Source organism: Cornus florida, unplaced genomic scaffold, assembly GCF_030987335.1.
Source record: "Cornus florida cultivar Cherokee Brave unplaced genomic scaffold, ASM3098733v1 CherokeeBrave_3.0.0_Hap2_Chr11, whole genome shotgun sequence".
Classification (NCBI taxonomy): domain Eukaryota; kingdom Viridiplantae; phylum Streptophyta; class Magnoliopsida; order Cornales; family Cornaceae; genus Cornus; species Cornus florida.
The window spans coordinates 127,894,692-127,922,073 of NW_026775581.1; the positions used below are offsets into that span (position 1 = coordinate 127,894,692).

Here is a 27,382-nt window from a genome sequence, read left to right on the forward strand (position 1 = left end):
AAATCAAGTCTCACCAACAATCGGAATTTTGTTTTAAAAAAAAAAAAATTATAAGTGTTAGAAAATTGCATCCAAGACTTGATACTAAAGTTGACATTGTCTATTTGTTTAAGTGTGAAAAAAAAATTAAAAATTACACTACTGATCAACTTAAGATCTCTATTTTTTTATCCACTTGATCAACTAAAGGTAACATGCAATTTGCACAACCCTTCACCCATAAAAAAAATTTAATAGATTACAATTTAAATTATTGTATACCTCCCCCTTATCACAAATTGTCTCATCTTATTTATTATTTTTGTTTTATTTTATTCCATATTCTAATTAATCAGGACGACAAAACATGCCATTATTATACTATCATTATTTTTGTTTTCACTATCATCATTTTTTTGGTAAGTAAAGCATGCATAAAAGGGCAGCTAATATGTAAAGTTACAACAAGGACATAAAAGAAAACAAAAATTCCAATTAGTGTTGGTGAGACTTCCAAAAATGGAGCTATTTTTATTTTTATTTGTTTGGTACTTACCTTTTATTATTGTAATTAGTGATATTAGTAAATATTAAATTTAGAAATTAGAAATAGTGATAGTAGTTTTGTAATAAAAAGAAACCACATAGGTGAGTTTGAAAAATCTAATGGTAAAGTGTGGAAAAAATTTCTTGTTCTACGAGGAGGACTACCACCCTTTATATAACTTTAACCTTTTCTTTTTTTTTTTTCTTTTTTTTTTTCCGGCACAGACAAGTTTTTTCTTTTTTTGGTAATTTTGATGGATCCGGTCAAAAGAAAAAAATTATTCAATAGAAATTAAATTTTTTTTTTTTTTTGTCTAATCAACAGAGATAATTAATTATTTATTTATTAGAGAGATTTAGCTTACATAATTGGGCAGACCCTAACCCTAACCCTTACCCTAACCCGTGGCCGAAACTTTACGGGTCTTGCGTCTCTCTCTCTCGGGCTCAAATCCCTCTAGAAAGCCGAAGACTACTGGTCTACTGCAAAACCTGCAATCGATCATTCTGTAATTGGCGAGAAAGAGACGACGACGACGACTACAACTACTGAAGATGAGGAAGCGCGATTTAGCTATTTTAATGCTCTCAGCTTTCGCAATTTTCTTCTCTCTTCAGGTCTGTATAATTTTCTTTTCACAAAGTATAATTTTGTACTGATGATTCTTTGATACACCCAAACATTGGATAAACCCTTAAAAAAAATTTGCTTCTTGAGTCATTAATATTTGAACAGTGTTTCCATTTGATTGGTTTCAATTTCAATTATTGTATTGTGTATTGAAGTTTTCTTCCTGCAATTATCTTTCCATGGGACTGATTGGGTTTATATATATATATATATATGCGCGTGTAATTCCAGCACGAAGGTGATTTTTCGTTCAGGGAGGCGTGGTTCCATCTTTCTGATGAATACCCAATTAAGTACGAGGCAGAGCGTCTCCCGCCGCCCATTGTTGCTGATCTTAACGGAGATGGAAAGAAAGAGATTCTTGTGGCCACCCATGACGCCAAAATTCAGGTAACAAAGTTTAAACCCATTTTTATGATCAGCTGTATGATTATTTTTTAGATCTTGTCTTTCTTGTTCAGGCCTTTTTGTCAATAAATTTGTTAGCGGAGGGAAGTTCCGTACGTAGTTTTGTCTCAGGTTTCTCCTTGCTAATGTTTTCTAGTTGTTGAGGTTGAAGATTATTGATAAACGAATATCTCTTTATATTTAGAACAGCTGCACTATTTAGAACACATATCTAGCATCCGGATCAATCGTACCTGACTCATTCTTTTTTTTTTTGATGAGTTTGTTTGGGGACTCATTCAGATATAGTAGTGTCATTTTCTTAAATGACATGACTTGATGCACTTGCATCCTCTTATTTTCATTTTTTCTGATAAACAAGTCTATTGCCATTGTGGTTCATATTTCAATTTACTGTATAATTTTTTATAGTTACTTTGATAGACCTTTTTGTATTAAGTAAGAAACAAAACCCTCTTAACTTCATGGTTCATGGGGCATTCTACATTTCGAGGGAATGACTATTTCCTTTTGTAAAAATCTTTTTTCTTTCTCAAGAGTCTGCCTTCTCATTAAGCCCTGTTTAAAATGGTCAATTGACAAATCAGTTACATCTCCTCATGAGAACATTGAAAAGGTTAGTTACGGACATTCCTTCAGCAGTCATACTGATCTTCCTTGAGAATTTTGGAAACTGAAAGCATGATCCCTCAAGCAACATATAGAGATTTGTGGAACAGATTTAGTGTTTGTCTCCCACAGAATGCCCCTTTTCATTTGGCAATGCAAGAATTTTATATCATTGAAAGAACAATATTGCAATAATTAATTTAATATGATGAATAATGGTACTTACAAACGAGAAAATGAGTTGCAAACACAGTTGTAGTAAAATGAGTGATAGTCTAAACTTTTTAGAGGAGTGATTGAGCTTAAATTAAATACTTAGTAAAGGCACGCATGGACCGCATGGTTGACTATGGATTTCATAGGCCCTTCATGTTGTATTAATTGACTCTGGCAGAAATGGGTATAAATGGTCATGGTTCATTTCCATAAGCCAATCGAATGGGGATAACCAATGGAGAAGATTTATCGACTAGATAATGCATCAACATTAAGGAGGGATTTGATTCAATTTTGAGGCACCACAAGTTTGAAAAGGTGTAAGAAGAGATGTGGTACAATTACTTTCTTGAAATCTAGTTAGGCCTCCATCACTAAAGCTTTTAGGAGAGTTCCTTTGAGTAAATGTTAGTGATTGAAAGGAAGTTAGCTCCTTTGATATTACCATAAAAGTTGCCTCTATGCCTTGTAAATTTTATGGGTGTGGATAATTTTGGTGAGATGGGAATTGGAGGAAATATTAAAGATCATTTAGAAATATTATTCTAGCCTTCATAAAGCCAACTGATAATGATCATGTTATTAAGGCTAAAAGTCTTACCCTCTTAGAGGGCAATAAGGACACGTCTCCAATGGAGTTGCATCATTGCAGTTGAGGAGATTCTTATGTAATTTTTGGTTGAGTGGCTACTGAAAATCCTTGGCCAATTGTGTTATAGACTTATGCTCAGATGAACTTTGCCAAGACCTGGTTGTTAGTTGTCGATGACTAACACCTAATTTCCTACTCTAATCCTTCCGGGCTCAGTGTAGACTTTAGACTCACACCTACGATCTTGCAAAACGAGCCGTTAATAGTCAAACACGACTGCTCCACAAACTATCTGCCCTCTTCTCAATTGATTTAGTGCTTTCTGTCTTCAGTTCCACGAAAAATGGTTCAGATGATGAATCTCCAGTTGATATTGATCAAACATAATGAAACTCCTTGCTCTCAAACACAAGTATTCATAAAGAATATCTTGTGAAACTCCTACTTATGAATGAAGAAAGCCCTCGCAGTAGTGTCCAACATGTAATCAAGTCCTTGAGACCGGTGCAAGTAGATGTTCGATTCGTGCAATTGGTAACTGGTCAAAGTTGGATCGGTCCAACTGTATTTTGATCTTCAATATATTCCCACATGATACATTTAAGCCGGTGCAAATCAAAGTTCAACCGGTGTAAGTGTCTACTGATCCAGCAATAAGTTGGATCAGTGCAAGAATAACATGGACCAGTGCAACTGTGCGCTGTTTCCAAATTCATCCTAAAATCAAATTTAACATTTTGAAATATTTATGCAATCTAAATACACTTTGACAATTACCAATTAAGCACGGTGGTTCAAAGTTCAAACTATCTTAACCTTTACCAACTGATTTCCTAATTTCTTTAAGGTCTCTCTTAGCTTTGCCTAACATGATTGAGCATCACTGGGAATTTTGATGAAATATTCTGATGTAGCCTTCCCTCTCTGTATCTTAGTCTTCAGTGACCACCGTTTGGCAAACCATCGGTTATAAACACCATTTTGTTTGCACTCTAGCTAACAGAGTTAGGAATGGAATTTGCCAACCATACAAGAATTACACTAACAGACAGATTTTAGTTTATTCCCCCTCCCCTAAGTCAGTTAGAATCTCTTTACTATCCTGAAATTATCTTGTTGATTGATATCCCTAATTGAAGCTTTTATCTTCTTGCTCATCTTGGAGACTAACACTTGACTTCATTTTACTAATTTTTTTCAGAAACATGAGGTGTGATTTCATTAGATTTCTTTCTTGTCTTATGGCTGATGCCATTTTGTGCTCCTGTAACATTCTTACCATGATACACACCATTAGCTGTCATTTTTTAACCCCCTGTTATGCATCTAGGTTTTGGAGCCTCATGCTAGGCGTGTGGATGAAGGGTTCAGTGAAGCACGTGTGCTTGTAGAGGTGACCCTGTTGCCTGACAAGATCCGAATTGCATCAGGGAGACGTGCTGTAGCCATGGCCACAGGAGTCATTGACCGAACTTATAAGCAGGGACAAGTACGGAAGCAGGTCCTAGTTGTTGTCACATCAGGTTGGTCTGTGCTATGTTTTGATCACAACCTCAAAAAACTATGGGAGACAAATTTGCAGGTGTGTATTGTTGCAATTTTATTGTAGCTTTATTAAAATTGTATATATAGTAATCTATCTTGTAGATGACTTATTTTCTGTTATCGAATTTCTATTATGGTTCTTTCAGTTTGACTTATCCTTGGTGGTTTTTGACAGGAGGATTTTCCACACAATTCTCACCATAGGGAGATATCTATTTCAATAAGTAATTATACCCTAAAGCATGGGGATGAAGGATTGATAATTGTTGGCGGAAGGATGGAAATGCAGCCACATGTATGTTTTCATGTTTCTTGGTATTTTATATGTAATGTATCACTGCAATTTTTTATAGGTTTCAACTCATTTTTGTCAGTAGATTAGGTTCTGACTAGATATTTATAATCTACAATAAAATGAGAAAATAAAAGAAAGTAATAACCTTCAAGCTGCTGGATAATATTAGTTTACCATTCCAATATTCTTGATTTTCCTCAACTCAGAATGACAGCTATAAATTTGGATTAGTGTGTAGTCCACACTAAAGTCAGATTGCACCCGCAGTTGAATTTATTTTTAATTTTTATTATTTTATTAAGGTTGCATGGTGGTGGTTGAATTTCTTTCTTATAATTGTTAGTTATTTATTTTTTCGTTAAAAAAGTAAAGGGATGTTGTCATTGCCTGGCGGAATGGTATAACTCAAACTAACAAATGTGTTAGGATGTGGAGTTCGAGTCTTAGAGCAGCCACTTTGTGTAAAATATTGACAAATCTTGCTCCTGTACATCCTTCCATGGATGGAATGTAAGTTATGCACTTTTTTGGTTATGAAATTAAAAGGTTTCTTAGTGACTGTTGTTCAGATGTGGTGGGTTCAGGTAAACTGTAGATCCTGGTTTCAATTCTATGGCTATTGTCGCACAAAATGAGAAGGGTTCGGAATTTCTACCTGAGGAATTATTTCTTATGTTAGTTTACATGAAGCTACTTCAATCTTGTAGTTGTAGGGAAGACAAACTAGTTTTGACCTGAGTCGGCTTAGCTGCCATATGTGCTCAAATTAAACTGTAGTAGTGGCCCATGGACCCTTTCTATCTGATCAGATTACTTGTGTCATAACTGATGACTTGGTGTTGTCAAACACAAGGACGATTAACGTGGATGGAGTCCCATGTTTCAATTTTATTGTTTTGCTAGAAGCCTAGAACTGTTATGTTGAATGAAAAAGAGGCATTGTTGTTTTTATTTTAGGGTGATTTACAACAGCCAGAATCGAAGTCACCGAGAATTTTGGCTTTTGAACTCTGTAGCAACTGCCGCTGCATCATCACCTTTTCAGTAGAGTTGAGATTAAGAAATAAGGATTTTCTAAGTTAGAAGTGAGCTTTGCAATTGAGCTTATTCATTAATTTTTTCATAGGGTTGATAGGATACATAGACAAAAAAATTCCATTGCTTCTTTACCCTGCTTTTTTCCATATCTCAACTATCAGGTTGTAATTCTCTGTTCCTACAATTCAATTGGATCTTTCCAGTTTCAGTGGAAACTGGAATGAAGCATACAACTTATTGACACCTTGTATTTAAACTCATTTGCCAAGAGATGCTGTTTTGATGCACAAAATATGATACTTAAAGCTTTGTACCACTCCTCTCACTGGTCCTCATACAAATATTCTTCTATTGTTTCAGATGTACATAGATCCTTTTGAAGAAATTGGGATGGCAGATAAAAATGCTGAACAGCATAGAAGAAGTGCTACTGAAAAGGAAGTAAGGACAGTTTGTTGGTTATAGATTTTAGGATTATTTTGTTTTATTTATGTTTGCTGAATATTTATTCATATTTCATACTCTCACAACTTAGATGTGCACTTCTATTTAGGAATTAAAAACCTGAATTGGGCTGTTTGGATTTCCTTGTGCAACTTCCTGTGATTTTTTTTTTTTTTTTTCCTTTGCTTTTAGTAAAATCAGTTCTACTTCAGAGAGTCTGTGCCACTTTTCCCTTTTCTCAGTTGGTTATTATCCTGTAGGCTGGTCCTTGTTTTGTATCCATTAAAATATATTAGTTGTCCAGAAGGGTGTTTTTAATTAGTGAAACCCACACTGATGACCCTGACTTCTCAATAATCTGTATTACTACACAACCCAAGCCTGTGAAAGTGTGAAGTGATATAGTTTGTTTGTTTTTCTTTTCCTTTTCTTTTCTTTTCTTTTTCCTAATGTTAAGAATCATATGTGTTTATTTGTCTGCCAATGTTAGCTAAGATTTTGAATAATTATTATTTGTAATATAGTGGGACGCTTTTCCTTCTTTATGTAAACGAATTTATTTCCCTCATCATTTATAGCTATTCTCTAGATCTCCTTATCTTGGTTGCTTTAGCTATAGACAATCAGTAGAAACAAGTTGACATCACTTTTTTTTTTTTCTTTCTAATTTATGTAAACGAAATTTTTTTTTTCTTGCTCAGGCTTCTGAGAATTCTGGAACTGTGGATTTACGACATTTTGCATTTTATGCTTTTGCGGGTAGAAATGGCGCTCTTCGATGGAGCCGGAAGAATGAGGTTAACCCTTCTTGTGCTTCAAAGTTTCCATCTCTGTATAATTTCTCTTAATATCCCACAAGGAGAGTAGTAAAGATTAGTACCGGTTGATTATCCTTTAAGAGATATGTTATTCTGATTTGGTACTTGTTTTCTTCATTATTCTCAAACGATAAATTATCCATATAATTTACAACGAACTTTAAGCCAGTTGACCATGCTATTGCTAGAGAGATTCAGTTGATTTACAGGCATAATAATAACAAAATTAAGCATCTATATTATGATTCCCTATATTTTACAGATTTGTGATTTATGTGGAAAATTTTTTACATGCTTTTTAAACTTAGTAGAGCCTACAATGGCTTTCTGAATGTTTTGCTCTGAAATTGTGATCTTGATGACGAATATATAAAGTTTGGGCAATTGTGTAGAGATTTCCTTTGTTATGTTCTTGTTTTTTTTCTTTTTCTTTTTTTTTTTTTTCCTACTACTGATCACTGATGGTAACTGTAGAGACACTGTTCTATAACATAAAATCTAGGCAGGAACTTGTAATTAACGTTTAGCAGATAATCGATAATGTGGTTTGTGATACTTATACATGACATCTTGTTTTCTGATTGCTAACTTCATCATTCTTATGTTATAGAATATTGAAGCACATTCATCAGATGCGTCACAGTTAATTCCGCAGCATAACTACAAACTTGATGTTCATGCTTTGAACAGTCGTCGTCCTGGAGAGGTATGCTGCGCTGCAATCTGAAGTATTATATGCCTTATTTATGGTTGCAAAATCACTTATTAATCTATTTATATCACATGAGCACCAACGCCTTAAACATGATCCGAAAACAATGTTCATTTATGTGATTAACTGAGTTGAGCTGACTATTGGTTGTTTAAACTTCGAATTGTGAAGAACAGATGCCAATCAAATCCTCACCACCAGAATAGACCTCAACCTATTTATCTAATTCTACAGAGATCACTCATTGACAGGACATAAAATATATATAAATATAAATGAAAATAGAAATTGTTAAGTATAGAGGACATGACAATAGGTCTGTTGGGAGTTGAAGAAGAAGATATTTTCCCTATGGCCAATCGTAATTAAGAACAAAAGGAAATTATAATTCTTGAATTAAGCCATGAACGAGAAGGGTTTTGAGAGTGAATGCCATCATTATCTTGATTAGATGGGTGTCGAAGGGAGACTATTTATATTGGAGATGGAGGAGTAGAGAACGATGTGAAGGAGTCATAGTAGTAGAGCAAAGGTAGATCTCGGGAAGAAAGGTGAAGAGATTCGACCCAAGAAGCACGGATACATGGAAAATCCTAAAAAATAAGACATATGAATATATATTATGCTAGTACTATTTTTCGTCAACCCAGGAATAGTATAACCATGGATCATAGTAACTAATGAGGTGCAAAAATACTTCTCTCAGTTTAAGAAGAGAAATAAAGAGGGAATGAGTCGGGGTAGGATTTCTAAACTCCCTTTCTATAATTTGTTTTAATTGAAACTGAAAATTAAGCAAAAGAACAGTTGTACTGGGAGAGAAAGAAGAGAAAAAAAGAGAACGGGCTAGAGTAGAATTATAAATTGTTTTCTAAAATTTGAGATTTTTTTAGAATGAAAAGGAAAGAGGAGGATTCTGTTAGGAGAGGAATAATCAAATTAAAGAAAGAAAAAACAAGGAAATAGGGAGAATTAGGATTTTGTTGAGATTGGGGCTCTGTCAATAGAGATTTTGTAGAGGAAGAAAGGGGGTTTGTGTTGGGAAGAGGTTGAAAGGAAAAAGGAAGAAAGAGGACTTGTAGAAGAATAAAAAGTTGCATCATAACTCAAGCCTTGACTGTCAGTTGCAATTAAGCTTCAACGCTTGGTTGCAAGAGAGAGTAAGACTCCTTTGTTTCCTCCTTTTGATTTTTGATCTCTCACAATTTTGAACGGTTAGTTAGAAAGAGTCTTTGTTGGGTTTAAAGTAATAAGCATACAAAGATCAAGTAATATAAACTTGCTTTTTAAAATGTTAAATTATAAACTTATCTTTCTTTTTTTTCTTTTTTTTTTTTTAATCTTCATATTATTGAATTTTTGTAAAGAAGTCCTTGTATTTTATACTATAGCCCATCTTATCCACCCCCCTTCCCTTTTTTTTAAAGTTTTCTTTAAAACCACCTTTCTATCACATAAGCACGTTCACGGTATGCCTATTTTTCTAAGGGAAAAAAGTAATTCACTCACGATTTTGTTGTGTCTAACACGTGTTGAGTCATGTTGGCTGCGTGTCATGACACATACGGTTCACGCTTTTTTGGCATGTCGTTGTTTTGTAGGATTTAGACTTACCAGAATAAAAAGGAAGTTTCGCTTTAGGCAGCACAACCTGTATACTTGTTCAGCCTACAAGGACGTTGAGTGAAATCCTTCTTCCTTCTTCAACTTTATATGATATAAAAATACTTAACTATATTCTTAAGGCTCAATAGACATGCACCTGTTGAATCGTCTCCTATCTCACCATGTTCATTAACCTAGCCTAGCCAAGCTAAGGCTTGCTCAAACTAGTTTGTTAGTATAATGTGCTCAAAAGTGTTATTCAAACCCAGATTGCTTTGGGTAGTGAATGGGCTCATTAACAAGTAAATTGTGCTATAATGAATAGTTTGGTTCAGTTACAGCGCTATTGATGTGGCGATAATTACTTGGTTAGAGTAGAAATATCCTATGTGGAAGCCAAGAATTAAAGCTTTGGGCTCCACTCCGAACAAAAAATTATTTTGGTCCTCGAAAACATATTCGTATTAGTTTATTTTAGTTTTGAATCATATTTATTGATCTTTATTTAAGAACCATTGCTTGGTGCAATGTTAAAAGTTTCGGGTTTACAAGCGTGATGATGCATGTCTGAGTTTGAGAGTAACCATTTCATGTGAGATAATGCAGAGGCCTGAAGTTTCAGGTTCATCGCCCATTTCCCTCTTAGCATTCCATATAGGCGGGATTAAAAATGATATAGACCTCATTTCTGATTATTTTATTTTTGGTAAGTGATTCTTTTATCGTATATTTTTTTATATAAAAGTTTGAAAGTTAGTGTAATGAGTTATTGTAACAGTCCTGTGGCATCTTGTCATAGTGGGTATTGTTTACGCTACTGTGGCAAGTAACTGAGGAGGTACCCGTTACCACAGTGAACTTTGACTTCTTCATTCATAGTTTAGTTAATGGTTGAGAATTAGTTTGCTAAAAGATTTGAGCTTATTGTTTTAAGGGTTCTAATTTTATTCATATTTTGAGATTTATTGATTCTTGTGTTACCATACATTCATAACATTCTCATTTTGAATTCACTTTATTTTAATGAAAATGTTTATTAACCTGCGATCATTCTGTTCTACAAGGTATGACTAGTCTAATATGTGTTTTATAGAATTAACCTTATAATTTCACAAGTATACATCGATCACATAATATTTCAGAAGTGGTCCTGCACCTAACCTATCATGATTTTGATTTTATTAGCAATATAATCTACAATCTCTTCCTCTATGGGAAGTGGACTGTATAAGCTTTTCTTTGGACATGGTTATTGGTCAATTCTTTCACTTAGTTTGAAGATACGTTGATTGAATTATTCTTTTCTCATGAAATAAGATCTCGTCATACTAAAGAGGATTATTCAGGCACACATCAAGTTCTTATTTATTTACATGCTTGTGTACGTTCTTGTGTATGTTCTTATTGTTTTCTTTACTGCTTATCTTGGTACTTCTTTGCATTTTCAGTTAGTATTGTTTGGACTATACTTTAATTTTAGTAACATCTTTGCCAAAGATAAGCTCACTGAAACATCTTAAACTATAGTTTGAATGTAGGGAATTCAGGGAATCAATTCTTGGAGTTATGCCTCATCACTGGGTAAGTATAATATGATTATTCTCTTCTTTGTTTCCCCTGCTAATTCAATATTTGTATTTACTTGGTGGTGATGGTGATTCACACCTTGAGTACTTGGCCAGGATAGGCGAGAAGACACTTTGTTCAAACTGGCACATTTCAGGCGGCATAAAAGGAAGACTTTGAAGAGAACACCTGGGAAAACTACGAATTACCCATTCCACAAGCCTGAGGAAAACCATCCTCCTGGGAAGGACTCAACAAAAAAAATTTCAAACTTGATTGGAAAAGCTGCAAAATATGCTGGTTCAGCAAAACCCAAGAAGGTGAGATTTTCCAACTGCTTCAATATATGGCTATTTTATGAATTTTTCATCTCGAGTGTGAAATAATATATGTCTTTTTCTAAAATGACCTTTTGTCATTCTATTTTTTGTCAAATGTTCATAAAATATCACATTATATAGAAAATATCTCGCAACATTTCCCTTGGGAATTGCGGTTCAAGTAGAAAAACCTTCTTGAAGCAGAAATTTGACCATTGCCTCGAAGAATGATTGGGTTGTTTGGATGTGCATTACTCTCCTTTGCTATGTGGTGAATGGAACTGTAGTATTGATCTTTGATTCAGACTATTTCACACTTTATAGCTTCTCTTTAAGAGTTCTGTGGATCAAGCTTCATCACCTGCAGAAGTAAGATTAATGTATCAAATTCTGTAAGTTAAGGAGTTCAAGCATTTCAAAATTAAGTGTAAATGTTTCAAGCTTTGGCCTTGAGATGAAGTTTTGATCTCACGCAAAATGAAATTTGCTGGTGGACCTTAAGGAACGCATAAGACCTTGGTTTCAAATTTCTACATCTCCTTGTATGGTGGTTTGAGATTCAACATGTCATTTGTTAAGAATATCATTAGCCATTCTTCCTTTGGTGAATTTAGCCTTTTTCACTCTCTGTTGATGCAGCCATTGCCTTACATTCCAACCATAACAAATTACACTCAGCTTTGGTGGGTTCCTAATGTTGTTGTCGCTCATCAAAAGGAAGGGATAGAAGCTCTTCATTTGGCATCTGGCCGCACTATATGCAAGGTAACATTCTTCTATCACATCATTCCCTAGTTTACTTCAATTTATTAGTATGTAACAGAGCCTGAGAAACTCCAACAGTAAACTGTGCTGTTGCATATCTGAAATTTCAAGATGTCTATTAAATTTTAAGAGGTTATATAATTCGTGAGTTATGGATTTCTACATTGTCAAGTTTCAAGTTTATTAGGGGATATATTGACATGTTTGGAACCAGCTTCTTTCCTAGTCTAGTAATACAAATGAACATATGGACAAAAAGTTATATCCTGTTCCAGTACTCATTTGTAAGTGAAACAAGCAAAGACCTTGCATCACAATTAGGGTTGAAATGGAGTGGATTCATGTGAGTTCATGTCCATATTCATATTTTAATGTCAGAATCCATATCTGGATTTGAATCCAAATTGGATTCTATGGACATGATCTATATAATCAATGGGTTGGATGTCGGGTAAAACCCGATCTATTTCATAATTTCATATATCCATATCCACGCCAGGTCGGTGATGGTTTTTGTAAGGAAGATCCATATCCAACTCATTTTTCATTCAAAAAAATCGAAGCCCATTAAAATGGATTTTGGATCAAATTTTGGCTCAAACCTGCTCCATTTAAGCCCTAATCACAACAAGGACCTGAACCCTGCACCCCAGTAGGAGATGAAGCTAACAGCTGGTAACATGAATATCTGAACAGTTAATTAACAAGCCCTTTACTTGAGTGCTATAATGCAAATGCACATACCCATGCCATCTTATGCTGATACGGATGTACTCAATTGGCTCCAAGATATAGACATGTGCAGCCGAGACATGTTTCTAAAATCTCATAAAAATTATTACCGAATCTTTGGGACTCTGGGATTGGCACAGGGTTAGGAGGATAAGTAAAGTTCATTGGAAAGTGAGATTTGTGTTTACATGGGGGTAGGATTCTTGTATCTGATGTTGCCTATGCCAAAGAAAGTGTTCTTTGGACTCTGTGACTGACAGAAGGAATATATAATTAAAAAGAGAGTGACAGAATTAAACAAGGAATAGAAAGGCTGACTTTAAAGCTGTGAGCAAATTTATGACAGAAAGGACAATATTTGGAAAAAATCTGAAGCTTTAACACTATATTTTCAAGATTTGGTGGTTTTGAAATCTTGCTAATAAGTAGGTGAATTTGCGCCATGGTGCTTAAGAAATATAGTTATAGTTTTATTTGCAGCTCATTTTTTTTATAAATGATAAGCGTGGTGAAGTTTGCTGTCTAGAGTAAATATCTGTGTGGCCCTCAGTGATATATGATATTGTGTACTGTATAGTGTGTCATGCCATATTTACTTTCATGAAGTGACATCTATTTCTGCATGTTCTCAATAATTTTAGTATGTTGAATATATGTTGGTATGGTCTATAGATATGTTAGCAGTTAGATGCATCTATAACCTTTTGTACGTCCTTTTTATTATTATTTAAATGATTCCGACTACTCTATGTATGATTTCTGGCAAATTATTTGTTGTGTCAGCACTAACAATTTTAAGGTGTGATGTACAAACCTATGATTTTACCAGCTTCATCTTCAAGAAGGGGGCCTCCATGCAGATATTAATGGAGACGGAGTCCTAGATCATGTCCAGGTACACTGCTGTTTCTTTTTTAACCTTTGATTCTATGACTTATTTCAAAATTTTATTATTTCTGTACCATACATCATGCTGAAGAAAATTTCTCAGCATGGATTGAAAAATGTTGTTTTAAACGCTTCAATTACACTTGGTTAGGTAATTCTAGCTGTTGCTTTCTACATCATTTCAATGTGCTATCTCACTTACTTCAGCTATGCATAGGGATTCTCCTCACGGTTGGTTTAGTGACATATTGACCATCGACCTGTGACTAAAAAAATTGCTCATTATGTGGCACATGTTACCCTGACTGGTTTCATGCATCTGATAATTTTGTGCTACAGATAACTCAATCACACGGATAATATCATCTTACTGTGCTCATTTAAAAAAAATAAAAATAAAAATAAAAGAAAGGAAGAAGTCCATGTTGTGAGACAAGACAAACAAAAAAATTATTGAAAAAAGAAAGAAGAAAGAGGACATCTAATGTACTGTTGGGCTACATTGGTAATCAGTGGAACTGAATCCCTTCCCCTTTCTGCAGGTTGTAGGCGGCAATGGCGCTGAGCAGACTGTGGTAAGTGGATCCATGGAAGTGCTGCGACCTTGTTGGGCTGTAGCAACCTCTGGTGTGCCTGTACGAGAACAACTTTTCAATGCTACTATATGTCATCATTCCCATTTCAATTTCTTCCAACATGGAGAATTCTCCAGAACCTTCGGTCGAGCTTCAGATGTAAGCTCTTTAGAGGTTGCAACACCTATCCTTATCCCAAGAGGTGACGGTCATCGGCATCGTAAGGGAAGCCATGGTGATGTTATCTTCTTGACAAATCGAGGGGAGGTATGCTTTTTATCTGGACCTGTTACATTTTTCTTGTAGTAGCATTTTAAGATGCACTTTGATGTCCATAATTGTCATAGCCCAGTTTGATCACAGCAGAAGCTATTAGAAATTTGGACCACTATCACGTTTTCAGACGAGTAACAAAATATAAAATTGGTCTCACAAGTGCCTTGTAAAACAAAATGAAAAGTTTGCATCTTGGAAGATGGTGCATGCACCCTCCCTTGTGTTGCTAATCAAGTTGCCAAGATTCCTTCTAACCTGTAATGCACGTGTTTTCTTATATTTGTGAAGAAAAAAAGTTTCCTTTGTGGTGAAGAATTGGTAACTCAGGGGTGTGCTTTTCTTTCAGGTGACATCATACTCGCCAGGCTTGCATGGCCACGATGCTGTTTGGCAATGGCAGCTCTTGACAGGTGCCACTTGGTCAAACCTTCCTTCACCATCAGGGATGACGGAAGCGGGTGCAGTGGTCCCCACACTGAAAGCGTTCTCCTTGCGTGTGCATGATAACCAAGAATTGATCCTTGTATCAGGGGACCAAGAAGCTGCAGTGCTATCTCCTGGAGGAGTTATACTAACTACCATCAATCTTCCCTTACCTCCCACCCATGCCCTGATATGTGAGGACTTTTCGAATGATGGTCTGACCGACCTTATTCTCGTTACCTCTAATGGGGTGTATGGCTATGTTCAGACCAGGCAACCAGGTGCACTTTTCTTCAGCACACTAGTGGGTTGCCTTATAATTGTGATGGGAGTAATATTCGTCTCCCAACACCTGAATTCTATCAAGGGAAAACCTCGAGCTTCATCAGGTTAGCATTGAAACAGTGGTTTTGCACGTTGTGGATAGCATTCTTCACTGAAGTGGTGTTGGAAATGAGATCGCCTGCGCTGATGGAGCCTAATAATCGTGTTGAGGTGAGAGGGTCATGGGGATGTCCTTCAAAATAGGGAACATCACCAGTTTTTCTGTTGTGGAAGCTTAATACAAAGTTCATGGTTATGATCGGTACGGTAAACCCTTTGAAACTTCCTTCCCCGACTTCGTAGTTTGGGTAGCTGTTTCCATATTTACTATTACTATATTATAAGAGTCTTGAATGTAGTAATTCTTGAGCTAAATGTTGGGGGAGGTTCCCAGGATTTTGGATTAACTTATAGAAATCTTTATAGTCTGCCAATGAAATTTCTTTTCTAGTTCATAAGCTCCCTCCAAATGTTGTCCGTCTCTCAAAATACTTGCTGAAAGTGATTGTTTTACATAGCCTCCTTGTATCAAATGATGCAGCGTACTTTGTCTGGGAACACATGCTTTTGTGTATTGTTATAATTGACATGGAGAAGTGTGATATAGTAGTATACAGGTGTGATATATATATATATAGATCTCACTCGTTTATTTTTGGATTTTTTTGGATGAGGAAAATATATAAAACCATGGAATGTCGTCACCAGTGTCATCCTCGTTACTTCTCATATTTGTTATACCGTACTAAATTCAAACTTAACCTTTGTCTCATTATTCTTATAAATGACTCTCTTCAAACTTGAACTTATATATCACATGCCCACTTTTGTTTTTTTTTTTTTCTTTCTTTCGTTGGCAAGAAACTCAAACTCACACCCACGTGTGTAAAAATCAAACGTAAAAGCAAATGCCATCCTCATCAAGAAATGAGGATAAATGTTACTTTCCTAAAAAAATAATAATAATAATAATAATGAACGAATATTTTGGAATGAAGTATCATCTGGATATCTTCCAAGCCTAAAGTTTCCTCGGAACAAATTTTCTTTTGTTTTTTTTTTTTTTTTCAACTCGTGTTTTTCAAAGATAGCTGGCAAAGAAAATTATAAAATTGAAAGGTGCGTGAAGCAGGAGCTCCTACTGTAATAGAATTATTTTTGCAAGCACACAAAATTTGCATCTTTAGTACACAGTTGCTTTCTCAGGCTGTTGGCGAAATAAAAAATAAAAAATAAAATGTAAGCAAAGTAACATTCAGTTTTTGGGCTGTTGGTTTAGAACCAGCAAGCTTTAAGAGTTGAAACAACCCCATCAACCACACCAGGGGACCACATTAATTATGGTCACAGCGACAATTCACAATATAGATGATTGTGGTTCAGTAGATTCCTACGTAGTACATTTTTAGGCTCGCCCTACAACCTCAGCTGAAAGTGCTAGCTATCCACCTAGGCTAAGGGTACCTTCATAAACCTAACAAACCCTAATCGTCCTTCAATAGCCTTAGGCGCTGTCATAGGAAACCCTAAATAGTCTATTGAAAAGTCTTTCTCCTAGGTTTCCAGTACGTAATAATACGGAGTATTATGTTTGCTTCTTCTTATATGCTAGTCCAACATTTAAAGCTGCTGTAGTCTTTCTCTGTGAAGGTGGGTGATGGAGTTATATATATATATATATATATATATAGAGAGAGAGAGAGAGAGAGAGAGTTATTTAATCAATGAACAGCCCATGCTGATCAGATATATGGCTACATCTTAGGAGATGAGTTAAGCAGAAATTAATACTCACGTGAGTCTTATACGAAGTGATACTATAATAAATTGATTGATAAGGCACCTAACAAGAAAAGAACAAATTAAGGATATATATATATATATGTAAAGTTTATTTTACATATATAATATATGGACATCAAGAAAAGTTGAAGAAATGCAGTTTTCTAGCCTAAAATGCGAGACTCGTCATCGAAACCTCTAGCAATCTCAACTGCCTAAGCATTGGGAAAAAGGAAGGACCTCAAATCAATTAACCAAAATGATTGTTTCACCAAAACAATTACCAGCACCATTTCTGTCCATATCTATCATTTCTCGTCATCAATTCATGATGGAAGCTACAAAAGACAGTCTTGGCAATTCATTCCAGTGTATATCTAGAAAGGCAGTAGAATCAACTTGTGTCCAGTTTATACAGAAAATTATCCCTGAGATAACGCGGAACAGAAGCTCTCTAGTTTGGAAAATGACAATGTCATTCATTGTCTTAGCTACTAGGGAATGTATCATTAATTACATTAAGATTTAAGATAGTAGCTCCTGTTTTAAGTTAATATTGGAAGCATTCAATAACATGTGCTACTGTTATATATATATATATATATATATATAAAATTTATCCAACACACTGTTTTCCCTGAGTTAAGAGAATTGAAAAACAAAAAATATATGGAGGAGGAGGAGAAGAAGAGGGAATATATACATATGTGTGTGCGCGCGCGCAAGCGCGCTATTGCTCCTTGTTCTGATCTTAAAAATGAGTGTCCAAAAAGTAGCACCAAACACACACACACAGCCTAGCTTTCAAAAAAAAAAAAAAAACACACACACACACACACAACCTTTCAAAAAAGAGCATGTTGGCCTCACTCCAACATTTTATTTAATGCAGTGGCTAACCAACAGTGACTTTCACATAGTCAAAAAAATTCTACAACAAACACAGTTCTATAAATTACCATATTAAAACACCATTGTTAATTTCCTACAAAGTTGTAGCAAGTATAAACATGGGCATATGAGGCATCACTGTGTTGTACCTTTTTTATTTTTTTATTTTTATAGGAAGTTATATCTATTCCACTAACCATTTATTTATTTTCCTAGATTTTTAGCTCAGTGGATCGAAAACATGTCTAGGAGGCCAAGTTTCCTTCTCACAACGCAATAACAATATAATCCCATCGTTAAAACGCTTTAAAAAGCAACTACTCACCTAAGCTCACAGATGATGCAATCATGCAAGACTTTGAAGTGGTATATTCCTGAGGAATTTGATGTTGAAAGATAAGAGTACTGGCCTCGATCTACTGAAAATGAGCTTTAAAAGAAAGGAGAATATTACAGCAAAGGTACACTGAAGAACTAGCTTTCTTTCACGTTCCTATTCTGAACGTACTTCTGCAGCTTCATTCATTCATTCTTTCTCTTCTAATTTTGTAAATCAGTACTCATGATTAATTAAATTACAATTTACACAATCATTATATACCTATATGTGTGTGTGGATATATAAATTAGTATTTATTGCCAATATAGACTTCCACCTATTTAAACACACAACTGAACTTAACAATCTTTCGATCCAACTACTTGCATAGGCTACACAAAAACATTTCTGACAATTTCTCACCACTATAACCCATATCCCTTGTGGCTTCTCTGATCCTTTTGACAATTAGAAATCAAATTAATCATCAATGTTAGATCATTTATTTGATCTTAGTTTTTAGTATTTTTTTTATTTTGTGGCCTCGTCAATCATTCAAAAGGCCAAAATTATACTGGACATATAGAACCGATATGTTCCAAACACACACGTGAGAAGCTAAATTGTCTTCGATGGTTTAGTCATGTGAAAATTTTGATTCTATTCAATCTCAAGATGCCAAAAGGACTCCAAGAAGGAAAAAAAAAAAAAAAACTTGCGTTGAGAGGTGAAAAAAAAATATATAATGCCCTATAATCTAACAAAGGATATGGCGTTGCTGAAGCTAAACAACAGAGAAAAAGATGAGAGAATTTATGAATGCGCGTAAAGCAGGTCTATGTACCCATGTAATGATGTACATGTATGTATAAGCAATTTCTTATCAGTATGACCATGAATTTTCTGAGACCTTTTATAATACTTTCCAATGTTATCAATCAAACTGTTTATATCTCCCCTTCCTGAGTAAATGTATAGGATGATTGGGATGTGTTTGTTATTTATGTCTAACATTGAGAGGAAATATGCATGGGATTGATATCACACTCTTGAATGGCTTATTTTCTTAAATAATTTACCCTAGTCATCAATCATACACACTCAATAATAAAGTGATCAACCCTTCAACCTATGTCTCTGTGGCTTGGATATCTTGATTTCCAAATCACAGGTCAAAGTTCCAAGACTGATAGAGAGAAAATAACAACAACAATAATAATAACAATTATTATTATAAGTGATCAGACCATTATACTTGACGTTCATATGTAATCTCACACATCTACATGTAGTCCATTTAACATTAGGAGCTATAATTTTATATCAAATGTTTGTTTTTTTTTTTTTTTTCATTTTCTTTCAAATAACGGAGGATGTCCTCGCCCCCTTAGGGTGGGACTATTCCCATGACATCTCCAAAAATTCAAACACAGAACACAAAACGAGTATGCGTCAGAGACTTTATGCCAACTCAGTTAATCTCAAGTCTTTGTTTAAGTAGTTATTTGTCCTCACCCCCTTAGGGTGGGACTATTCCCTTAACATATCCAAAAGTTCAAACACATAACACAAAACGAGTATAAGTCGGAGACTTTCCGCCGTCTCAATTAATCTCTAGTCTTTGTTTAAGTGCTTATTGCAAATTCTCCCTTTTAAGTGTTTGCCACATCAATCTTTTAAATCTAATGTGACATTTAGCCATCATGGGAACAGTCCTAATAATGGGAAAATTATCCATCACTGGAGATATTCTCACAAAATTTTTTTCAATAATTGTAAGTTTTAACACATCAGAAAAAAGACTTTTGGTCCTAATGTCACATGCAATAACTGTGACTCCATTTAAGTCTATGGAATTTGAACACCATTTTAAGCTTCTGTTCCCTACTTTGCCTAAAGTTTGCTGACTTCCTGAAATAGAGCTGGCAGCGGTAGGTGCAGAAGAGAGGGGATTTTCAAAGGTCATGTCATGCAATGAATGTGCTTCCTAAGCTCTATTCAATGGTTTTGGAATTTCCTAATGGTTTCTAAAATTGAAAAGGAAAAGGAAAATGATTTTAATTACTGTAGTTTATACCTCGCAAAAATAATCAATCAAGAATATTCAGTCAAAAAATTCTACTCAACTCTTCAACCCGAGTATAATTGAAAATCACTGTGATTACTTCATGATTATACTTCTGCAACGTTGATTTTTTTGTTTCTTTTTTAATTTTTATTTTGTTGGTAAGTTAGATTTATTCACGGGACTACTATACACACAAACCCCATAGATGTATGTGAACGTATGTATACATGTAACAAGGGAAGCAGTTCTTCTCTTTTTCATGCAAAGTCACATCTCTGCAATATGTCTGAGCAAGAAACTGATGGGAATGATGTAACTTCATGTATTCAGGTGCACTAAGTCATAAGATTATAATATATGTATATATACACATATATATAATTATATAGTCGTATAAGAGAGATAGAGAGAGGTTTCTTAATTTTAACATGAATTTCATGCATGGCTGGACCGGCTTATGCATTGTCCAACTAGAGAAGCAACCGATTTGAGTCCCCAAATTCAACTAGCAAGTTTATTGGGACAAAACAGCTTCAAATTTCAAAACTAACTAGAAATGTAGTGAAACTCAAACCAAAAACCAAAAATTGCTATAAGTTACAAACAAATAAAAACAAGAAATTAAAGACACTGCACTACGCTAAATATTATATATATAGTAAAAAAATAAAGTCGATCTGCAAATTCCAAGGACAACCAGAATAATTCAGCTTTGCATTGAAATCTGAACTAAAAATCAAACATGCAAATTTCAATATTTTTTTTTCTCCACTTTGTTCTCAAAGGGTGTCAAAGGAACTAGAACTTTCATACATTGGATATTAGAGAGTGAATTAAGGTACTTAAGTGGTAGAGAGAGAGAGTAGAATGTGGTGTTCAAGATCTTGGGTGTGGAAAGAATTGCGTACCAGTCATGAAAGTGTTGATTGGAGCTGAATATTGAGAGGAAGGGTCAAGAAATGCAGCATCGGTGGTGGTGGCGGCGGCGGCGATGGTGGTGTCGGCGGTGGCGGTAATGAGATTAAGTTGTTGAACACCTCCGCTGGCACCGCCGGAGGAGCTATCACCGGCCATGTGATGAGTGTCAAGGCCTTGATCATAGAGAATCCCCTTGAAGACATGCCCACCAATGTTGACAGCCGTCTGATACGCATACTGGTCCTCAGTGTCATCAATGGAGCTCACTCGAACACAATGGAAAACCGCGGGTAAATTCGCTTCTGCTGGAAAATTTCCCACTTCTAACCCTAATGGAGTAACATTACAACTTCATTAGATTTCACAAATTAAAGTTTTCTGAAAATTACAATATATATATATATATATATATATATATATACACATATTCTAAAATATAGATAAGAATCATAGCACACATATCAAAACAAATAGGAAAAAATAGTCTCTACGTTCGTCAGAAATACTAAATAACAGTATCTGGGAAGAGAGAGAGATGAAAAGGCTGATGGTTCTTACAATGGAGGTGGATTTAATCACACGCAATCGACTTTTCTTTTCTCTCACACACACTCAAGAAATATTGTTTATATATACAATCCACATGAATCTTTGAAACAGTGGAGTGGAGTGATTCAAAACATATACAAACAACCAAAACGAACTGTACCTGTACGAGACGTGTTTGCATTTGGATTCTCTCTCTCCCTTTTGATATTTTCTCTGAGTTGTTGTTGCTGTTGCTGTTGCTGCAAAGCATCAAGTTGTTGTTGTCTCTCGCGCCTTCTAGCAGCAGGAACCCAAGTGCTCTTCACATGGGTTTGGCACCGGAACCCTCTACTCTTGCAGCAACTCCTACACCTCATATGTGCACAGTCTCTCTTTGCTTGGTTTCCACAATCTTGACAGTTAATAACTCCTCCTCCACCACCGCCGCTGCTTTTGGCTGTCACAAACGCCGATCTAGACGACGACCCGTCGGAGAAGTTGATGGTTGTGTTTGGTGCAACATGAACTTGGGTTCCTGAATAAAGATCTTGTAATCGTTGTTGATGGACATGTTGTTGTCGTTGCCATACATCTAGATCATTTCTGTACAAGAACCAGCTCTCAGGACTGATTTCGCTTTGGTTTTGGTTCTGGTTTTGGTTGTTGTTTGTTCCTCTTACTCCACCTAGTGGGAATAACCCAGCCATTTTTTCCCTTTTAAGCCAGTCCCAAACCTCAATTGTCACTGATAACATATCAGAATCAATTCAGCCAAAAAAAACTGCCCAATTCGAACCCAGAGATGAAATGGGTGGGTATTCTTCAATTTTTTTTTTGGGTTTGATTTGTTTTTCTGTTTTGCCTTTTGGGATGAGGTGGGCAAGATGGATCTATGTAGAAATTGGGCTCTGAATGAGGGTTTTGGTTTCTTTTTCTCTTTGTTTCTTTTTTTGCCTCTTGAATCTGTGTGCTTTTTGTGTGTGTCTTTCTCTAGAAAGAGTAATTGTTTTGAATAACTAGCTAATTGTCTGTAGTTGGTGGTGATGGGGTTAGTGCACAGTGCAGCTTTCTCTGGGAGACAAGTAAGGGACTTGTTTGGCTGTGTCGAAAGCTAGCATTTAAGATTCAGAATAACACCTATCTAACTCTGCAACCGCCGCCATGGCTTAAAAGCAATCTCTCTCTAATTTGTCACTGATTTAAGTCTCTCTCTCTACTGCTCATCCCTTCCATTCTCTGCTTTGCTTTCTCTCTCACTCATCTGTGATGGCAAAGAGCACTCAAAGTCTCCACGCTTACTCTAATTGTTTGGATTGAAGAAAAACCTTTCTCCTTCGATCATCATGATTCCATCACTACTTGCCAATGATCATGTGGAGCTCTCCCATTGCATGCCCATCGGAGGGCCTATACCATACCACGTGTCAGCGTACTATCTTTTGTCGCGTAGTCTTTGCACTGGAAAACCGGTTACTTTACGCTTTCTCTACTTTAGACCTCTCTCTTTTTCTTTTGGATTAAGCAACTCGTAATTATTTTATTTTTTATTTGTAAAAGGTAACCCTAACTATTCAAACTATAGTAAAAAAAAAAAAAAATTTAAATTCATTGACAAAAAGTTTAGGCACCCATTCACTTTGTAAGGCAAAAAAAAAAAAAAATACTATTAAGGTACAAGACCATAATAATAGGAGTGACTTATATTATTGGCAAAAAAAAAAAAATAGTAATAATAATAATTATACATTTTAAATACTAAGTCACTCTTATAATTCAATTAATTAAATTGTACAACACCTGAAAATTTTGTATTTTTATTGTAGGGGCATATGTTAGTAATAATAATAATTATTATTATTATACATTTTAAATACTAACTCACTCTTATAATTCAATTAATTAAATTGTACAACACCTCTGATAATAAGAAAATTTTGTATTTTTATTGTGGGGCATATGTTTTGGACATTTTGAAGCAGTGGATAAATCACGTGGCTCCATCCAATCAAGTCAACTGAACCTTTTCTAATGGAATATTTAAGGGAAGACCAAGTTGAGGGTGTGCTCGGAAAAGTAAAGGTGAATAGAATTAGTGAGAAAATACTGATTAGATTATATATATATTTTTTTAAATGTATAATTAAAAAAAATAGAATCTATATGGTCGACTTCAAATAATTTTTTTAATATATATATATATATATATATATATTGAATTGAGTTGAGTTGCTTTTAAGTTTATTTGATAATATTAATTAAAAAAATTACATTTTATAATAGGAACTAGTTTTTAAACATCTCCAAAACAACAAACAAAACAAAAAATCACATTCTACCTCATAACACAATTTTCCTTACATGTAAGAATATTAATTGGGACAATTTGTAGAGTATGAATCTTTGAGAATGATTGCAATGAAAAATTGTGTTATTCTTATTTTATATTATAAATAAAATAGAATGTTTGAGTACTTTTTGGATTGCAAGTGTCTCCATTTGAGAATTAGAAATATAGCCAATGTTAAAAACTAAAAACCTACGAAATTTATAGACATCAGCTACTATATTTGATAAAAATAAAAAAATAATAATAATAAAACTACTATATTTGATATGTTTTTCTAGTGTCATCAAATTATCCAATTTACTTAATTATGTGCAAAAATAATGTAAGCATGATAAAAGAATAGTTATTTTGTAAAAAATTAATACCAAACATTAAGTCTATATTCTCTATATTAAGTTTGTTCTTCCTGGCATACTTCATCTGTTGGTAATATTCCTTAATACATCAATTATATTATTCATTCCACCAATCAAATTTATATATATACACACACACACACGAAACTGTGTATTAAGTAGAAATATTTTTTATAAAAATGAAGATTATTAATGTTTATAACTTCTTTCAATCAAAAATAGCAATGTTAGTGGAGTTTTATGTGATAAATAAATACCAAATAAAAGCACTTTTTTTTTGTTTTTCCACCCAACACATTTGACCACGAATTTTTTTTTTAAATGAATACATTTTTTTAATAGTAAAGAAACAATCCCACCCACAAGACAAATAATATATACTCATCTCATATACTCATACGAGAGGCACTAACTGTGACAGTGCTTCTTTTTTTTTATTATATATATATTATTTAGTTGAATTTTAGTTATAATTTAACTTTATTAAAAAGGCCTTCTTTCATATGATAGCAGTGTGTGCGTGTGTAAATTTGTTGAAAATATTCTCCTCTCAAAATTTTATACTTTATCTCATACAAAGATCATTAATTTACGAGTTTAAGAGGAAAAAAAAAAAAAAAAAATTCAAGAATCAATTTTATTGTGGAAGTGCTTATAGAGAAATACAATGAGGAGCGCATGAGGTGGTTGTATATTTGAGTTGTTTGGAACCTAATTTTTAAAAAGTATTAATTTTACTGTATTAATAATAAATAAATTATTAAATTTATTTTTAGTGAGTCCATAATAATGTAATTGTTTATTTTTATAAATACATTATAAGAAGGATAAATTAATAATATTAAAAATATATATATAATAATTTTTTAAATGAAACACTTATTTCATGACGAATAAAAATGAAAAGAGGGACATTTTAGTTTGGAACGAAGAGAACAATCCTTAGCACCTTGCCTATCTCAAATAAATTTTACTTTTTTAATTTGTATTCATTAATTTATTATGTTTTACTATTTTACTCATTTGTACTTAATTTTTCACTTTATGATTTCAAATTTTTATAGAGCCAAAAAAATTGTGTGCGCATGATTTTATTTATCAAATTAGAATATTTTATTGAATATTTGATTTTATTAGAATATTTATATATATATATATATATATAAACAATAAAAAAAGTGTTAATAAAATGAAAGCAAGTAAAATTTGTTTTTGATGACGTGTGGAAATCATGTGCGCGAATTCCAATAATTTCGTACCTGATTGTTGTTGTTGTCTTTCATTCTCGAGCCGTGTGTTTGTTTGTTCGCGGCAAGTTGACTAGCTTTCACTCCGCATATATAGAGAGAGAAAGAGGTTAGAGAGAGAGAGAGAAAGAGAGACACGGATAGACAAAAAGAAAGCGCGTTTACTGAAATCGTCTGCAGAATTTAATAATTTTGTTGTGATTCAAACATCAAACAGTAGAAGTCTCGTGTAGAGAGGGATCGGGGTTGGAGCTACATCTGATAGGGATGGGGATACAGTAGTAGGAGCGCCCAAATGCCGAAACCACCACCAATCCCTATGTTAACTAACCTTTTTTATTCAAACAGAATGAAGGGTTTACTTTTTCACTTGGCACCAATTATGGGACACCCAATTTAATAACCGTTTGTTTGGTAACAAGGAAGTAGCAGTCCACACCACGATTTCCACACTTTCATATACAGTATTGTTTTGTCGTTTATAAAAAGATAGGAGGGTGAGTGACATTATACGTTTAGAGATGTGATACTCACACTTAACATTTAGTTACTTATTACAGAGGGAGTCTATATGTGTTCGAGTACTTAAACCACAAAGGAAAAAAAATATATATATAGGGATTATACAATTTTGAAAGGAAAATAAAAGGATTTTGAGAGATATGCAGTTGATTTTATGATCCTCCTATAAATAGAATAAAGACTAATATTTTTAATAAAATTTTATTGATATTAAATTTGTCCTTATTTTTATAAAAGACAAAATTTATAAAAAAATGGTATGGTGGTAAATTTATTAATATATTTTTGTTTCCTTTCTTTTTCAAATATGATTTATATCATTTTCTTTATTTTTATTCATTAATTAACCACGATAAGTTAATACTATCTTCTTATTTTCTTTTCATTTTTTATTTTATTTATTTGATAACTAATGTTATCATTTCTTTTCTTTTTCACAGTACTAAATTAAATTTTGTGGATCTCATCGTTAGACTCACAAATGCACTCGAGGTTCATTTGGATTGATGAAATTAGAAAGAAAATAAAATAATGAGAGGGATAATAGTTTTCAAGTTTAATTTTCCACAAGGAAAGGAAAGAAAAGAAAATATAAGGAGACACATTTTCTATCATTTCAAAAGTGAGTTGAAAAAAAAAAATATATATATATATATATATATATATATATATATAAATAAAAAGACAACAAATTTAGTAAAACTTTCGCAATACCATAATACCCTTAACATTTTTTTATTATTATTTATTTTTACCTTTTTAAAATATGAATACATGTTATTACTATTTTTTTTTTTTTCACATAACTAATGCTATTATTACTTATTATTATTTTATTTTCTTTATCCAATGGAAGCCTAAGCATTTATCAAGAAAGAAGGAAGTGATAACACACTTCCAAGTCCTCTGTTATCTATTTGGCCTTCATCCAAAAGAAAGTGAAAATGAGAGAAAATTTTTGATATTTGTAAAATAAATGGAAATGATATTATTTATTTTATTTAAATGTATTAAACACTCTATCTCTGCCCTAATGCCTCGTCCGTGCATAGTCTACATTTTTATCATCCTACAGCAACAAAGTCAAGGAATTCTGA

At 33.9% G+C, this 27,382-nt stretch overlaps 2 protein-coding genes across 2 annotated transcripts; one reads left to right on the top strand and one right to left on the bottom strand.

The window, feature by feature from the left end:
* The first annotated feature begins 918 nt into the window (after window positions 1-918).
* LOC132280924 (uncharacterized) lies at window positions 919-15,919 on the top strand. The gene is made up of 13 exons (XM_059782676.1): window positions 919-1,143; window positions 1,388-1,546; window positions 4,312-4,563; window positions 4,702-4,821; window positions 6,220-6,300; window positions 7,005-7,100; window positions 7,732-7,827; window positions 10,966-11,019; window positions 11,121-11,324; window positions 11,964-12,089; window positions 13,651-13,716; window positions 14,252-14,551; window positions 14,907-15,919. Exons 1-13 carry the CDS (start codon window positions 1,081-1,083, stop codon window positions 15,375-15,377), a joined length of 2,088 nt encoding a protein of 695 aa, XP_059638659.1. The 5' UTR covers window positions 919-1,080; the 3' UTR covers window positions 15,378-15,919.
* A 5,021-nt stretch (window positions 15,920-20,940) lies between these two features.
* Window positions 20,941-23,137, bottom strand: LOC132284423 (protein SHI RELATED SEQUENCE 1-like). The gene is made up of 2 exons (XM_059786543.1): window positions 21,995-23,137; window positions 20,941-21,614 (listed from the first exon to the last, which is right to left on the bottom strand). The coding sequence occupies exons 1-2, from the start codon at window positions 22,566-22,568 to the stop codon at window positions 21,244-21,246; spliced, it is 945 nt and encodes a 314-aa protein (XP_059642526.1). The 5' UTR covers window positions 22,569-23,137; the 3' UTR covers window positions 20,941-21,243.
* Between the last annotated feature and the right edge of the window lie 4,245 nt (window positions 23,138-27,382).